Below are 17,966 nucleotides of genomic sequence, written 5' to 3' on the forward strand. Positions count from 1 at the left end.
CTTCCAAGGGGAGCAGTGGGGACAAAAATCTAACTGGCTTCAAGACTGAGCTCAATAAGTTTATGGAGGGGATGGAATGATGGCATATGTCCCATCGGTGACGGCCAGTAGCAAAAATTCCCAGTGGCTGGAGACGGGATACTAGATGGAAAGGGCTCTGAGTTACTACAGAGAATTCTTTCTGCCTGGTGGGTCTTGCCCACATGCTCAGTGTCTAACTGATCACCATAGTTGGGGTCAGAAAGGAATTTCCCCCCTGGTTAGATTGGCAGACACCCTTGGGGTTGTTCACCCACCTCTGCAGCATGGGGCACGGGTTACTTGCAGGTTTAAACTAGTGTAAATGGTGAATTATCTGCAACTTGAAGTCTCTAAATCATGATTTGAGGACTTCAGTAACTCAGCGAGACGTTAGGGGTCTATTTCAGGAGTGGGTGGGTGAGGTTCTGTGGCATACAGTGTGCAGGAGATCTGACTAGATTATCACAATGGTCCCTTCTTACCTTAGAGTCTATAAGAAGGAGGAAAGGAACAAAGAGGAAGAACAAAAACAAGAGGGGCAACAATAGGTTAAAAATATTGAATTCAAATTTAACAATATAAATGTGCAAATATTTAATCTCACACACAGGGCAGCATTAAAAACCAACATTTACCAGTTAAACTGCCTGGAGGTACCATAATTATCTCTTATTTTGGCAGAGGACTGTAGGCCACTCTAAACATCTTGCCCCTCCTTTGACCCTATTTGGCTTCACTAGTCCTTCTTAGAGTTTTGTGTTAGTTTGAACCCAAAGTGAAGTAAAAAATTAAATCAGTGAGTTGTCCTCACCTGCTCCACACAGTCTGCTTCTGTAACAAGCCCAAGCTACCCCTTTACCTTTAAGTGTCGTCTTCTCTGTACATGCAACTATATGTACCCAAGTATGCGCAGCATAGGGGCATCTTATCCGCTACTCCTCCGGATGTCTTCTGGGGGAAATTAGATGGCCCTCTCTCTGGCCCTTCACAGGGCAGCCAGCTGGCTTATTCCTCTCTCCTATGTAGAAAGCCCTCCCACAGCAGACACACAGACATAACTCCACCTTTGGCATCTCCAGAGGCACAAGACAGACTGCCACACCATATCCCATCCTCCATCCCCAATAGACAGACGCTTACACAATAGCAGACTGGAAGATGCATTCATTAACAGGAAATTCAGAGAACAGAGGAGCATCTAGTGGCACTTACTGCTGTGACCACACACCTAGCAGTGTCGGTGGTGGGAGGGGGAGAAAGAAGGGCTGCCACTTATTCTGCAAAAGGTTCAGAATTGGAAAATCTGTGCAACCTCCCACGTACCCCTCACGAGGTGGAAGGGGCCAAACTGCGCCCTCCTAAAGGTGTTAGGAGGAGAGGAAAGTGATAGACCACCAGGTTCCCTCCTTGAAAAGACATCAAAGAGGTAAGGAAAACATCCAGGGCTCTTGGTGGGGGTAATGGGGCAGCCCACATATACCACCCCTGAGGTTTCTGTGAATACTGGTGGGATTCAGTATAAAAGATTTTGCACAGCCTTAGTTACAAGCCAAGCGCCTGATGCTGGGGATGCAACAGCAGCCTATTTTCCCCCTTGCTTTTGTGCTCTAAAGATAGTTATAACACACTGGAAACATCGCTGTCCGAACACAGAGCCAATCCGTAACGGTCACCTTCATAAAACTCTGACAGACATGCCTTCTGTTTAGATTTGCTTTTTAAAAAGAATCCTCTCTCTGGGGTACTAATCTATTCCATTTTAAAGAAAAAAAATAAGTCTGAGGAATATAAATGCACACACTGAAACAAATTCAATTTTAATCAGTCAAAAGCTTCCTGCTTTAAAAAAAAAAGCCAAGCTGATCAAGAACATATCAGTTGTACAATTTGACAAAGTCAAGGAAAAAAGCCAAACAGGAACTAAGTGGTTTAATAGCTCATATGAATCTCAATTGATTTATATAAAAACTGGTTTGGCAGGCTCTCCTGGCAGAAACTTACATTTCTTTACTGAGTTCTGAGGGAGCCAAAATTATTAGCCAGAAAAATCTAAATGTGTCCTTAAAGACTAACAATAATGTTCTCCGTGTCAGATTATTTTTAAAAGTAAATTTCTCATTTGGGAAGTTTAAGGGCCTAACCCCTTGAGGTGCTAAGTGCTATCCAACTCTTAATAAATTCACTGTGTGTGTGCATGAGCACACAAGGGCGGCAAAGAGTAGACAGAAATGCTCAGCAACTCATTGGATTGGACTCTTGTCTCATGATTCTTCAAAGGGATCCACAAATACAGACCCTTATTCCCTACATGAAGTCCGATTAACTCATGTGGGGCTCCATGGAGGAATAAGGATCTATTGATCCTTCTGCAAGATTACGACTGCAAGATCTTTAGGATCTAGCATCTGTAAAGTATCTAGCATGTTTCTTGGTGCTATGTAACAAATAAATAACCATCCTCTTCTGAATGAAAATATACATTTTTTTTCTTTCTGCTTCTTACATGTTATAATCATGTTCACATACACTTTGAAGAAAAAGGATGAAGCAGAACAGAGGCTAATTCACTACTTCAGACTGTGAAAAAGACAGCAGAAAAGTGGTAATGAGATTCCATCAGTCATGTTACTGGTTGGCCCCTTCATTGCACACTTTTCTCAATTTCTTTTCCTTGTTTGGTACCTTGTTGTCTGCTGTTCTGAGATGGTGTAAAACTGGAGCTGGAACTTGAGCTTGAACTGGCAGGGCTAGGCTGTTCAGACTTAAAAAAAACAAACACAAACACATAGTAGTAAATACATTTGCTCCAAACTTTAACAACAACAAAAGAGCACAGTTTACTGCTTCATGCACTTCTCTGCAAGGAAAAATGCCACTAAACAGGTGATATTCACAATGATAATGATTTCCTAACCATTTCATGGTGTTAGAGAGCCAGAAGGTGTACAAATTACTCTGCATACAAAACATACACACTGTTACAGGTCATACACAAAAGCTTTGTTTCACAAAACCAATACTCTATACAGTAAGCTACCCATGCCCTAATTTGAGAAGTTATACAACACATGGGCTTAAATGACTTTATAAGGCAACAGACCTAATGATATAATGCAGGCTTATCCAACTTTAGTTGCAATGTTTTCCTAGTAAATCATGACTAGGACTCTAGGAGGCAGAAGGGACCCAAGTAAAGCAGGCTAGATGACAAACAGAAAAAACCTAGGACAATTTTTTTTTTTTTACCATCACCAAAGGATATATTATTTTATAATATAATATTTTTTTGTGCTCCCATTGGGTTTCCCCTCAGCACAACACTTTACCCTTATGGAAAAACCCTACAGACTTTAATAAGGGTTGAACTAAAAGGGTTTAATTTTTCTAACGGTATAGATTTCATTAGAACACCTTTGTAAAGGATTGTTAAAACCAACTTTTAGCATTCAATGGAGAATTATGACTTTGCAACAGAATTCTATAGAGAGTATATAATTTTCTATTAATTCTATAAAAGCCTTAGAATATTTTCTGTAGAACCTGATCAGTTTCATCCATATTAAAATCTATACATTTTTTGCCATAATGGTATACGAGTCTCCTATTGAGTCCTCATGCTTGTTTACCACAATTTTGCAACCACCCTGACCTGACCTCTCCCACCACAACTTTCTATGGCTTCTTGTCTCAATGCCTAAAAATATAAGAACAAGCAAGCATCCGAAACAAATACAAGACAGCAGAGAAAGCTAAAGGAGAGGCTAAAATCCTCCAACAACATGAAGAGAAAAATGCCCCACTGAAAATATGATAACTTGGATGGAATTTTAAACCCTATTATTAAAAAACAAAACCTCCCCAGTCTTTAAGATGTATGTAACTGCATCATTATGATGCGTTAACAGAGAAATCTTCCAACTCTTTTTGGCTATATACTTTCCCCTCTGATTAATATAGCACTAAGTCCTTGTCAAAAATAACAGCAAGAATATCTAGCCATTCTAAAGCTCAGAGCTAACTGGCATTTTTATGCATACAGCTTACATAAGCCCAACAGTTGCCTTTTTGTCATAAATCAATCTATTGTTGCCCTTCATAATGAGAAGGCAGATTTATAGCCTTTTACCGCCTTTTCTCACAATCGAAAAGATGCCTATTTGGGCAACGGAACATTTCTCTTTTTCCGATAATGTTTGGGGAAAAAAGTAACATCTGTTCCTCTCAAATGAATGACATCTAGAGTTCTCAGTTAAACAATCGAAATACAAACTTTGGGCCTGATCCTCCAAAAACTTACAAACTTTATTCGAGTGAGTCAAGTAAGTGCAGAAGTCGTCAAGAACTAAATGGGACTATTCATATGAGTAGGATTACTCATGCATGGGTAAGTGTTCACAGAATCAGACCTGTAGATATACAGCCCCACACCCACTCCCCCCAAAATAAGAGAACTGTTGAAAGAAGCGCTCAGTCATGAAATGGCATGAAAATACTATTTTCCCTTTTTAAAAAATGCCTGGCAAGCCATTCAAATATTAAAATGAAGGTCTTTAACTACACAGTATGATCTAACAATACAAACCAAACATTTTGGTCCAAGACTACATCAATAAGGAACAAAAAAGGTCAATCCAAATGGTAAATATATCAACAATTTCAAAACAAATTTTAGCCTCTTGCCTAGAGTGGATTTACAAGTAACTCTAAGGGTTTCCTTTATCTGTCAATTTCTGCTTTTGACAACAAAGTTACTTGCTGACAACTGGTTTCAACAGGTTGTCATATGTGTTGTATATTTTTGTCAGCTACAATAATTTTCACACAGAAATTGTAACTTAGACGGACTCAACCACAAATTCTAAGCTTCCATTTTAAATCAGATCCCAGTCACGTACCAATATTTGATTTATAATATTTTTGAAATCTGTAAAACCTGGCAAAAATATGTCACATACTGTTAGGTGTGTTTAAGGATGCTAAAACTTCACTGTTTTCATTTTTGGATAACACCACACAAATGATTACTTAAGGTAAAAGGCTAACCCTACCAACACTACAAGATATAATGCTTACCACTGCCAACAGTTCAAATTGACTTTAATGGAACTGATTGTAGTGGCAATTGGCAAATACTAGCATCAGTAAGTGTCTAGAGGATCAGGCCTCAGGAGCAAACCGATGTGTGTTTTGTAAATTCACTTTAATACTTTTCTTGTGTTAAGAGATACAATATTAATCTGCTATAACCAAAATTATGCCACACAATAAAATAGTTTTGAGAAATCTTAAACTGTAGGAATAGGGAAAAGCCACTGAGTACAAGATGTCTTAACACACACTTGTCTTTTCCTTTTAAATGTTTTATAACGCCACCTTGAGCTCATTAACATTCTTTCCTTCATCTGTCCTCTCTAGTCACTTATTCCATGAGAGAGAGAGATTAGCATAAATGTTGAATATTAACTTCTGGAAACTAAAAGTTAGCTTTAACGGTTCTGAAAATCCCAGACGGTCGAGGAGGAAGAATTGCTTTTAATATAAAAATGAATATTATTTGCAGGAAAAGTTTGCATTGTAGAAGAAACTGAAAATATGTCTTCCATGCATGAATATGGATTCGTGTCGAGTGGGCTAACACTTCTTGTTACCAGAGGCTATCTTTTGTCACTTAAGCAATGCTTTTTGACACTTTTATAGGCTGTTATCCCAAGGACTTTGGTATTTATGGCCTTTATTCACTTGGGCTCTCTGCTCTTATCCACTGGTTACTAATCACCAAATAGATTTTTTTTTTATGGGTCTGAAATTAGCTTAAAGGATGTCCTTCAACAATGGAAGCTCAGGACAGTACCGGCAGACAGGTTCCCTGATATGTCCTTTCCCTGTTTTACTAGTTTTCTCTTCCTGCAGACAAGCTAATGAGGATTCGGACCCAAACGGTTCATTAGTGCAATGACCCAATATGATTTATTACACACTTAGCCAGACTTTCCCCCTCTCCCTCAACTTCTCTCATACTGATGCACAGGGGAGACTGGCTCCATTATTAGAGCGGATTGAAAAATTCTGAGTTTTGAAACTGTATGACCAAAAAATAAAGGGAGCAATTTTTTCCAAAAGTTGTTATGAAATGCGTCCCTTTTTTCAACCAGCTCTAAATCATTCTATTTCAGTCGTAACAATTTCTTTCTGTTTAAAAGCAGTAGAATATCAATTTATTTCTGATCTACAGAGGACATTTCAGGCAAACTCACCTGTTAACATTATACAGCACAGGCGTGTGAAATAAACCACCTTTGAGAATTTTTTGTCAAGGTTTCATTGTCGCATTGGATTTGTAGAAATACTAGTTTATAAAATACATTATAGATATACAATAAAATGTCTGGTTTTTTTTTTTACCAGATAGGTATGACAGTGTCCGGCCAGATGGCTACAGGAGATATATTGGTCTCAGATTAAGCAGGTCCATTTTCCCTGGGTAAGGTAACGGGGGCAGTTCCGGAACAAGAAGGAACTTGCTGGAACAAATTCCAGCAGGCAGGTTAATTAGGACACCTGGAGCCAATTAAGAAGCTGCTAGAATCAATCAGGGCAGGCTGGCTAATCAGGGCACCTGAGTTTAAAAAAGACCTCACTTCAATTTGTGGCATGCTTGCGAGGAGCTGGGAGCAAGAGGCACTAGGAGTTGAGAGTGAGAAAGCATACTGCTGGAGGACTGAGGAGTACAAGCATTATCAGACACCAGGAGGAAGATCCTATGGTAAGGATAAAGGTGTTGGGAGGAGGCCCTGGGGAAGTAGCCCAGGGAGTTGTAGCTGTTGCGCAGCTGTTCCAGGAGGCACTCTAGACACCTGCATTCCACAGGGCCCTGGGCTGGAACCCGGAGAAGAGGGCGGGCCCGGTTTCCCCCCCAAACCCTGATCAGACACAGGAGGAGTCGACCTGGACTGTGGGTTCCACCAGAGGGGAAGATCTCTGGGCTGTTCCCCGACCCACATGGTGGCTCAGCAGAGACTGCGGGGATTGTTCTCCTTCCTTTTTCCCATGATGGCGAGTCATGAGGTTAGCTGAGTGAACGGCAGGTTTGAGCCACTAGCAAAAGTGGCCAAACTGAGGGCTGCTGTGAATCTCTGCAGCGAGCAAATCCGCCAATAAGCACAGGACCCACCAAGGCAGAGGAGGAACTTTGTCAAAAAGGGAACAATTACAGTTAGTGTTGTTGGGTTTGGGGGTTTTGGCCTTTGTTTTAATTTTTATAAAAGGTAGTGTTTGGTTTATGTGTAATGATCTAAAAATATTTGTGTTTTCCTCGTACTATGAATGTTGAAACATGTACATACTTGAAATAGTTTATAGATTAATATTACTTCCTTGATAATTTCTTTAGCAGATAGCATCTCAGAAAGACAGTACTTCAAGAAACTGTTTTAGGACATGTAATTTTCGCTTCTGCCAGACTCCCTTTAACAAAGGATTTGGGGGTGGGGGGACAGCAGGAGGGATATTGTTTACTACTTCCTAGGGTAAACTGCTATAAATCAACATTTTTGTGTGTGTTTTTTTTCATGTTGCTAACAGTCCCGATGTAGACAGGACAGTCCCATCTTTTTGCTTTCTGGCCTGGATCTTCGTCAGCAGGGACTGAATTTTTAGCTGTTCTTCTCACTTTTCAGAGTAACAGCCGTGTTAGTCTGTATTCGCAAAAAGAAAAGGAGTACTTGTGGCACCTTAGAGACTAACCAATTTATTTGAGCATAAGCTTTCGTGAGCTACAGCTAGCTCACGAAAGCTTATGCTCAAATAAACTGGTTAGTCTCTAAGGTGCCACAAGTACTCCTTTTCTTCTCACTTTTGGCTTCTAAATACCACTGCACATGTGTAATCGAATTCAGCTCTCCTTCTGCTCCTATGCTGGCTCTCTCATTGCAGAGAGAGGAAGTCGATGCCCCATTACCTCCCCTGCTAGCAACCAACCTTCCATTTCAACCTTGCTCAAGGGAGGAAGCATCAAAGTTGCACACAATGAAATGAGAGTCAACTCAAGGGGAGGAGTTTGCATCCTAAGTGTGTGTGTACACGTGCGCAGTAATAAGTCCTATATATAGTAAAAGATCCCCATGTTACCATATGAATATAAATCTGAATTGAGTTGAGCATACATTGCCCAAGCTTGATAACCTTATGTTCCCAAGTAGCACTTGCATCAGAAATAAATCTTAAATTAATATAGATGGGATACAAAATTTACTAGGTAATAACTTTAAAAAATTTGTCTTCAAGTGGCCACATCATTAGTGTGAGGTGGGAATTGAAACCGTTCAGATAGAAATGGAAATATTTAACTATTGTAACAAAATAATGAGGACTGAAGAATGAAAAAAATTACTTTAGAGCAGCAATTAGTTAAAATTAAGAGTTACAAAATTAAGTGAGGAAAAACCAATGAGGTATGAAAAAAAATCAAACTAAAATAGCAGTTTTTATTTTGCTACAGTAGCTCATGCACAACCCCCAGAAGTCTTGTATTGTGAACTACACTATTATTTCTGAATGCTATTGCATTATCCATGTGAATAAACGATGCATCTTTCCCCTAATCTACACTAGTAAATTTAAAAAAAAAAACACAGTAAGAAAAATAAAATGGGAAAGTTAATTTTATTGCTAATCCAGGACCATATTTTCTGCCAGAGAATATTACAATAGATGCCAAGAGCTCTGAAAGTGGTATGTGTATTCCCAAATTGAAATATATGCATTTAATTGTAAAATTGTCTACAGCTGCTGGTGCAGTGTCAAGTAGAACTAATGCACATTTCATGCAATATGCCCTCCACTGTTCCTGAGATAAAATGGCAAACTAACAATGTTGGATAAAAATCCTGACCGCAGTACAAGCATGCCCCTCATCAGCATGCTATTTTACCAATGCAACACTAAACTAAGATACAATACTTTGCAAGAGGGATAACTCCTCAGCAGGTATTGACTCAAACCACCAGCTTGTGACAAGCTCATCCTTGCGAAGGGAAGAGGTATTGGGAGAAGAGTGACACGGTGACAAGAACAAACCGATTTAGGAGAGCAGCAGAGTCCCCCAAAAGACACAGGATTCAGTTCCATGCAGTAAAACATCACGAGTCAAGCCCCCAAAACATGAGACATAAGAAGTAAAACTGTGGGTTCTTTTTATTTGCCTTCTGGTTTCTCAGCTTTTAGGGTGCACTTGTGTCAAATTTTCAAGCGTCTCTTATCAGGGCTAAAAAAATGTTTTAATGAAAGCTGAAATTCTCTTACAATCATCTGTCTCCAAAACCTGGAGCTTTAATAAAAACATCAACTGTAATGAGACTCATGATAAAATCATGAGATTTAGCAACATTGCAATCCTGCTCCCACTAAAATCGAAGGGAGATTTGCCACTAAGTTAAATGGGAACAGGATTGGACCCAATAATTCATTCTCTTTCTCTCTCTCTCGTTAATTTTTTTTAGATTTAGATATTTAGGATTGTAAACTCTTTTTGAAGCAGAGGAAGATTTTTCACTATGTGTCTGTACAGACCCTGGCACAGCAGGATCTATCCCCAATTGAGGCCTCCAGATGACACAGCAATATAAATAGTTATTATAGAGCACATGCTTGAATATTTAGGAACTATAATTTTACGCAAATCAAATAATCTATAGTTAATTTCCTACCACACATACAGTAATTGTATAAAACACTAACTAGGGCCTTCACACCAGCATCAGGGTCCTTATCCTGCAAGAAGAACTTGCTTTCATCATGATAGACATTGTTTATGTTGTAAGCTGTGACCCAGCATGCAAAATCGGCCCATTTAGTAAGAGGCTAATGAAAGTAAGGTAATTGCTTCAGTAGTTAATATGTAAGAAGCCTTGAATACATTATTTCTGAATCCTGAATTTAAAGATATTAAACCAAACTTTTTAGCCGACCTGGTGTGAACAGTTTAACGAAGCAGTGTTTAAGAACAGCAGCAGTCCTGCAAAACATGCTTTTGCCATCAGCAAGTTAAACAATGACTGCTAAAGTTAGATTTCTCTGTCCCTTTCTCCAGGTGGAGGAAAAAGATAGGGGGGAGAGTGGAGAAAGGGAGAGAATTTTTTTTAATTAGTTTAAAGCAGCTGTCTAAATGACAGCAAAAATATAATCTGGACTCCCAGTCCATCCACCCAGATCACAAACACATCAAAAGCAAACGTCCTCACAGACTGCTTAAAACCTGGGTTCCATATCTGACACTATTATATGTACACTTATAACCTTACTTTTTTTGCAACAAATCAAACACCAAACATATTACTCTCCGCAAGCATCACTGAACTTCAATTCAAATTGCTTTAGTACTTTTTTTTTTTTTTTTTTTTACAAAGAGAAGTTTATTTAGAATAAGATTATTCTGGATCTTGAGTAGACCTATTGTATTTCATCTTACTTCAGGCATTTTTTTCCCTTGAAATATTTGGTAAAGGAACTCACATTTTCAAGACACAGGATTTGTTTTTACCAGATATTGTAAAATGATGGGTTCATACTAGAGAGTTATGCCAAATTAGAAATCATACTCCTAACAACCACATAAATGAAGATCATCAATGAGTGTTCAAAAACTGTGCTAATGCATGCATCCACTGTATGTTATTATATAGGTCAAGTGCCACCCTCACTTAGATTTAGATATGCTATTGGAAATAAAGGGAAAGTATTATGTACATGTATATTCTTGTTATACAATTAAGAAAAAAACAAGCTGAAAGAATGTTAAGGTTACAAAGTCAAAGGCACACAAGTTAGAAAATGCCTGAATTAAGTTTTTCTGTGCAAATATAATTCCCCCCCCCACGTGTATACATCATGATACAGTCTATAATTACATGATTACATACTATCTTTCCCACAGGACCACTGCTTTATTCAGTGCCTGGGTGGACAGGTGTCTGGGGATGAATCAGGGTTGTGCAGGGAAGAAAACGATTGTTTGTAGAACCCCTGCCTCATTTGTTGCATAAAGTTAGAAGGCATGTAATGAAAGGGGTGAGGGATTGCAAGAAGAGAGTCTGCTTTTCAAGTTAAGACGTTTTAATGCTACCCTGCAGAACCAGATTCTATCCCTGCCTCTTCCACAGAGATCCTACGTGATGCTGGGCAAATCACATCACAGGTTTCACAAATGGCCACTATGGGTACGTCTACATGGGGATAAAAGCCTTGTGGCACAGCTATGACTGACCTAGGCCAGCTGAGTCAGGTTCGTGGTTCTAAAAATTGCTGTGTAGATGTTTGGGCTCAGGCAGAAGCCTGAGATCTGGGACTCTTCACCCTCTCCACCCTGTGTATTCCTCATTTTCTGGGTACCCATCTTCAGACACCTGGAGTGTGATTTGCAGAAATGCTGATACCTTACTGCAACTGAGTTCAACAGAAGCTTTGCTCTTAACATAAATATGTACTATAAAATATGAAGTACTCTGAAAAGTCAGGCCCTAGGTGGCTTGAATTGGGCACTCAAAATTGACACTTCTGATAATTTTGGTTGTAAGCTCTGTGCCTCAATTCAGCATGTGTAAAATGGAGATAATTCTGCCTCACCTCACAGATTGTTGTGAAGATAACTTTATTAATGTTTGTAAAGAACTAAAATACTATGATAAGAGCACCATAGCAAAGCTCATGAGGAAATTAATAATTCTGTAATCAGTGCAGTAAATCAGTATTGTATTGGCATGCTGTAAATAATAAATCAGGCACACAATGAATGAGGAGGATAAAAAAGGAATATTGAATAAACTACTCATTCAGTGAGCACACGCAACCCTGTGCACTGAATGAGCGGGGGGGGGGGGGGGCGGGGGGCTGTAGAAAAATAGTATGTGATTATGTAATTAAAGAGTACCTGTGACAGTCTAACCCTGTATTCACCCCTGCACACTATTATAATAATCTTTGTACAGGTATGCCTTTGGAGGTATCCTTGGAAAACTCAAATTGCTGCTCAATATTGTCCTGATAAAATGTGTGTGGCAACATTGCATATACACTTAAAAGATTCCACTGTATAACGATACTAAGACATTTTCCAAATCTGGGGAGCTGGACAAAACTAGAAAATTTAGCACACATATGCAATTAGTTCAGAAACCAGAAAGGAATTCTATTGTTGACAGCTCTTATGATATGACATGCCTCATGATTTTAGGTATGGTTTTTGTTGTTTTTGTCTAAAGCCTCCCCTAACTTCTCACTGCACGCAGCAATTCTGAATTTTTTCCCCCTCTCTAAAAGTGGCCATCACCCCTCACTAGTCTGAGGGGATTTACGCCCATTTGCCTGCAATTAGGCTGACTACCACTGCTTACAATTTTGCAAGTAGAAATGACAATGACCTAATAAAGATGGCTGTTTCCCATTGTTTTCGTATAGGACTGAATCCAGACTGCCCTCAGTGAAGACTGCCACCCCACATGATTTAAGGATTGAAAACTGAACAGGAGACTGGAAGGTATGTTGCAAAAGGATGTAGTGCCCTGGTAAGGAGGAATGAGGCAGAAGTTACAGAATAGGACAAGGACTCTGAAGGAAACATGTAGAGAAATGTGAGTGAGGTGGGGACAGGGACAATAAAGGAAATAGACACAGATGGAAAAAAAGGCAGCTCCCCCACCTTAGAAACTAGGAAAAGATTAATGGAGTGATATATCTTGACTTTAGCAAAGCTTTTGATATGGTCTTGCCAGCAAGTTAAAGTATGGATTGGATGAATGGAGTACAAGGTAGATAGAAAACTAGCTAGATCGTAGGGCTCAATGGGTAGTGATCAATGGCTCGAGGTCTAGTCGGCAGCTGGTATCAAACGGAGTGCCCCAGAGGTCAGTCATGGGGCCGGTTTTGTTCAATATCTTTATCAATGATCGGTATGATGGAATTAATTGCACCCTCAGCAAGTTCGCAGATGACACTAAGCTGGAGGGAGAGGTAGATAGGCTGGAGGGTAGGGATAGGGTCCAGAGTGACCTAGACAAATTGGAGGATTGGGGCAAAAGAAATATTATGAGATTCAACAAGGACAAGTGCAGAGTCCTGCACTTAGGAAGGAAAAATCCCATGCACTGCTACACGCTGGGGACCTACTGGCTAAGTGGCAGTTCTGCAGAAAAGGACCTGCGGATTACAGTGGATGAGAAGCTGGATATGAGTCAATAGCGTACCCTTGTTATCAAGAAGGCTAACGGCATATTGGGCTGCATTAATAGGAGCATTGCCAGCAGATCGAAGGAAGTGATTATTCCCCTCTATTTGGCACTGGTGAGGCCACATCTGGAGTACTGCATCCAGTTTTGGGCCCCCCCACTACAGAAAGGATGTGAACAAATTGGAGAGAGTCCAGTGGACGGCAACGAAAATGATTAGGGGGCTGGGCGTATGACTTATGAGGAGAGGCAGAGGGAACTGGGTTTATTTAGTCTGCAGAAGAGAAGAATAAGTGGGGATTTAATAGCAGCCTTCGACTTCCTGAATGGGGGGGGGGGTTCCAAAGAGGATGGAGCTCAGCTATTCTCAGTGGTGGCAAATGACAGAACAAGGTAAAATGGTCTTAAGTTGCAGTGGGGGAGGTCTAGGTTGGATATTAGGAAAAACTATTTCACTAGGAGGGTGGTGAAGCACTGGAATGGTTTACCTAGGGAGGTGGTGGAATCTCCATCCTTAGAGGTTTTTAAGGCCCAGCTTGACAAAGCCCTGGCTGGGATAATTTAGTTGGGGTTGGCCCTGCTTTGAGCAGGGGTTGGACTAGATGACCACATGAGGTCTCTTCCAACCCTGATCTTTTATGATTCCTAAGCAGCCAGTGTGCATTTGTCTGTGCCTTTAAGGTTAATTTAGAACATGAAATGATCACACACAAATCTGGGGTATCGAGTGGCTCCCCTAAAGGCTAACAAAGCAGAAGGGAAACAAAAACAAATGTTTAATTTACAATTTTTAAGCCAGTCCAACCAATTTTAGCATCTGTCTCATGCTTTTGAACACTGGGGTTTGATGATACTAGAGTTCCAGCCTACTTGTCAATTCTTTCACATTTTCTGCTCTCTTCCCTAGGGACAAATAAGGACTAAATATAAAAGCTAAGGGCTAGAGCAGAGAACTGCAGCAAGAATTCACTGATGGGAAGCCAGAATGACTCTCGCTGGTCCATAGTTGCCTTTTTTTTCCCTCCTCAAGCTAGCTCTCTATAGTGCCACATTCTGCTCATCCATGCAGAGAGCGATACAAGGGATACAAGAGAGAAAGAGACAGCTTCCCTCCCATGCACTGATGAAGCATCACACAGCAATACATGTATATGTGAATCTGTGATTAGATAGAGTGTTAGATTTGATAGCAGGGTAGTAGTTGTAAACTACTTCAGCTTTGAGGTGGTGTTACCCGTAATTAACATAAGAATACTAAAAACACTTCTAAGATCCATCTGAATGCACATAAAGCCATTATTATGGCTTTTGTTCTAGCTATTGCGCTTCTGCTTTCTCTCAGCTGGGCTTTTGGGTGCACTGGATCCATGGCAGCTTAGATCTTGTGGCCCTTTTCAATCCCCTCCATCTGCTTCCTGTACCACTTCAAAAGTTATTTTTCCTCCCTTGGTATCCTGCTGTTAATTGATTTCTCATTAGACTGACCTCACACTTGGTAAGGCAACCCCCATCCTTTCATGTATTTATACCTGCTCCTGTATTTTCCACTCCATGCATCTGATGAAGTGGTTTCTAGCCCATGAAAGCTTATGCCCTAATAAATTTGTTAGTCTCTACGGTGCCACAAGGACTCCTCATTGTTTTTGCCGATACAGACTAACGCGGTTACCACTCTGAAAGCAGTCGTAGAAGAGGGCTCTTCAGTGAACCCAGCACAAACTGCTAGGTTCTGTTGTGTGCATAACCTTGTAGCTGAGATCTACATCAGGTGAATGACATCCTAAGGGAAAAGCTTGAAAACAAGACCCAAGTGTACTTTAAAGGACTGAAAACTAGAAAACAAAGATTAGAACAATTTTCAAATTTCGTGATTTTTGCAGGGGCCTGACACATGATTTTTGGATGCTTGCGATTGGCAATAGTGTACTACACACAGTTTTGTCTTTAGATATTTCTAACACACCTATCACTGTAGTATCTAAACACCTAAGTAAGCACTTGTTCTATGTTAGTACTAATATGTTCTTGTGTAATGGTTTTCACCAAAGATTTGCACTTTATATACACACAGTTATTCATATAATGTGAACTATGCTTAGTCTTCAAGAAAAAACACAAAACAGATGGCTGTCTCCTCATCACAATTCTTTACCATTAATGGCTCAGGCAGTTTTGTTCTGTAATCTTACCTATTTCACATACCACACTCAGATTAGGTACCATGAAAAATAACCCTTGTTTGAAAGCTCCCTGTCATTCCATTTCAAATTTAGGATTGCAAGGTAGATTTCTTACATTATGAGGTCAGTTTTGTGGTAGCAGAACTTCCCATGTAGTAAATTAAATCCATTATGTGGCCTCTACACCATGACTAGGAAGTTGCTATCACGAAACTATTTAAACCAAAGAAAACAATTTTCTTTCACAAAACAAATCTCAGTATTTCTGGTTACATTTAAATTAAGTTAGGCCCAAGCCACTACAACTTTGTGTAATACAAATCTAATCTAATTACAGATGTCTGAGGTAATCGTGTTATTACTAACACTGGTAAATTAAGATTTCTTTCCATGTATTATATTCCCAGTGAATATCAGTCTTGTATTTTATTGTATTCAGAGGATCTGGCACTAATAAATCAAGTAGAGCCATCAAATCTACAAACCATATTCTTTGCCTAAAATTGTAAAGTTTTACTTGCAAAGTTTTATCTACTGTACTTGTAATGATTTACTGCCAAAGCAAAAGTAACTCACCAACACCACTATGGAGTGTATATTTCCCTTACAGCCCCCCTCCTTGAACTTGTGAAACTCTAAGATCCTATTGTTGCATCTAGAATCTTCAGACCATGGGTTTTCATTTGACAATCCTAGCCACTGTAGAGATTTCAGTCTATCGTAGAAGGTGCCCATGCATGGGGATCATATGATTTAAATCCCGAGTTACACTACATTAACTGAATTTCATTAAATCAACACTGGTAATGGAAAGACTATTCATACAATGAAAAGTAAGAAATTAAAATACCGTACTTTCAATGTACATTTCTCTTTTCTGGCCTGGTTTAAACAATATTTCCGCAGCTGATCATACTAATCATTTAAAAATATTACCATTATTCCTGGTAATGACTAAAATGAGTTCACAGAAAGAAGCAGAGATTTGGGATTTACTTCTGTCCTGAAACCCCATTCACCATCATCAAAAAAAGGTGAGATAGGGATGGAATATCAGTCAGTCAATGGCTTTCTGATAGAGGTAATGAATGCCAGGGCCACTGATTCAGTTACTACAATCCCTGGTATCTATTATCCTCAGATATGTGAAAAATCTTCTCATATGATAGTAAGGTATTAGAAAAGATATCCCTTCACTTCAGCAAAAACCCCAGCTCTTTCCATGATAGTGGGATACATTATCTGTCTCCTTTAATCATTCTCTTCAGATTTAGCTCAGAGTGAGAGAGAAGTTTTGCAGATTTTTTAAAACAGACTCAGATGAGAAGTGTAAATTCCTAGATCCATACCTCCCTACCTCCTAACACTACAGTATGACATTGACTGCTACAACATGCAATCTCATTTCGGTCAATTTGCCAAGTGGTTTATGGCTTAATATGGCAAGCAGCATCTTCACAAAGATTCTAATATATGCCCCCAAAATTAACAGCATGCAAAAAATCCTTGATGCAATAAATTACATATAATAATTTCCCCCTAAAGGGCTAGTGCTGCTCTGCTACACCTCTGTTCAACAGGTGAAACACTGAGGAGGAGTTCAAAAATAAATCAGCATTAGTCAGCAAATACCATGGCGCTCCAGAGTCACACACAAGCAAGCTAGATCAGCAAATCTGTATGCACCTAAATAATGGTTTCACCTCAAAATAACATGCTGTAGTATGAGATACCATTAATTAGACAAGGGAATTAAAATCCACACTTGCCTGTGGATTGGCCTCATGACAGATCAGGTTAGCTTAGTGCACAAGCAACTCAGGGATCACTACCACCCACCCCTATGCCTATTACATGTGGTTATCCTAACTTCCTCTGGACCCAGCCCAAGGAGGGTGGTTGGGGTTTAGTTGGGGTTGGTCCTGCTTTAAGCAGGGGGTTGGACTAGATGACCTCCTGAGGTCTCTTCCAACCCTAATCTTCTATGATCTTTGAGGGAACAAATGAAAGACACTGGAAATCACTCAGTTTCTGAAGGCTATTCAAGTCGCCTCATGGTCAGATTTACAAAACCTGCCTTCCACAGGGTGAGGTGCTTTTTTTTGTTTTGTTTTTCTTTGTGAGCCAGCCTTCGCCTTGCTCTGATGCTGCGAGAGGGGAACAAGCCCCATTTTTCCCACCCCTCAAACTCCCCTCCCCAATGTGTACCTTCCTAGCTTCCTAAAAATATCTACCATACATTCATCTGTCCCCACCATCCAATCCTTCAGTTCAAAATTTGGTCATCTTCATAACCATTCCTACTGTAACATTCCATGAGGAAAATAAAACACTTTTTTACCAATTAGGACAGGATTCCCCAACGTTCCTAAGATACCGTATCACATTTAAACAGTTACCAGAATGCTGCAGGATTTTTAATGGCACTATCTGATCAGCAGGAAATAACTTATAACTAAGTTAACATATATGATATTTAAACATTTGTAATGTGCTTGACTAATCCTTTCTGTATTCTGTCCAATAAAATACAACTTGACATGATTAC

At 39.7% G+C, this 17,966-nt stretch overlaps 1 protein-coding gene across 4 annotated transcripts in view; it reads right to left on the bottom strand.

Annotated features, from left to right (window-relative positions):
* MLLT3 (MLLT3 super elongation complex subunit) overlaps positions 1-17,966 on the bottom strand; it is a 218,090-nt gene that overhangs the window by 27,046 nt on the left and 173,078 nt on the right. For all 4 annotated transcript variants that reach the window (XM_007061680.4, XM_043546319.1, XM_027824159.3 and 1 more), the window contains one exon: positions 2,704-2,782. In XM_007061680.4, coding sequence (XP_007061742.1) covers positions 2,704-2,782 — 79 coding nt within the window. The remainder of the gene's footprint in view (positions 1-2,703; positions 2,783-17,966) is intronic.

The sequence above is a fragment of the Chelonia mydas genome, chromosome 5, assembly GCF_015237465.2.
Source record: "Chelonia mydas isolate rCheMyd1 chromosome 5, rCheMyd1.pri.v2, whole genome shotgun sequence".
Taxonomy (NCBI): domain Eukaryota; kingdom Metazoa; phylum Chordata; order Testudines; family Cheloniidae; genus Chelonia; species Chelonia mydas.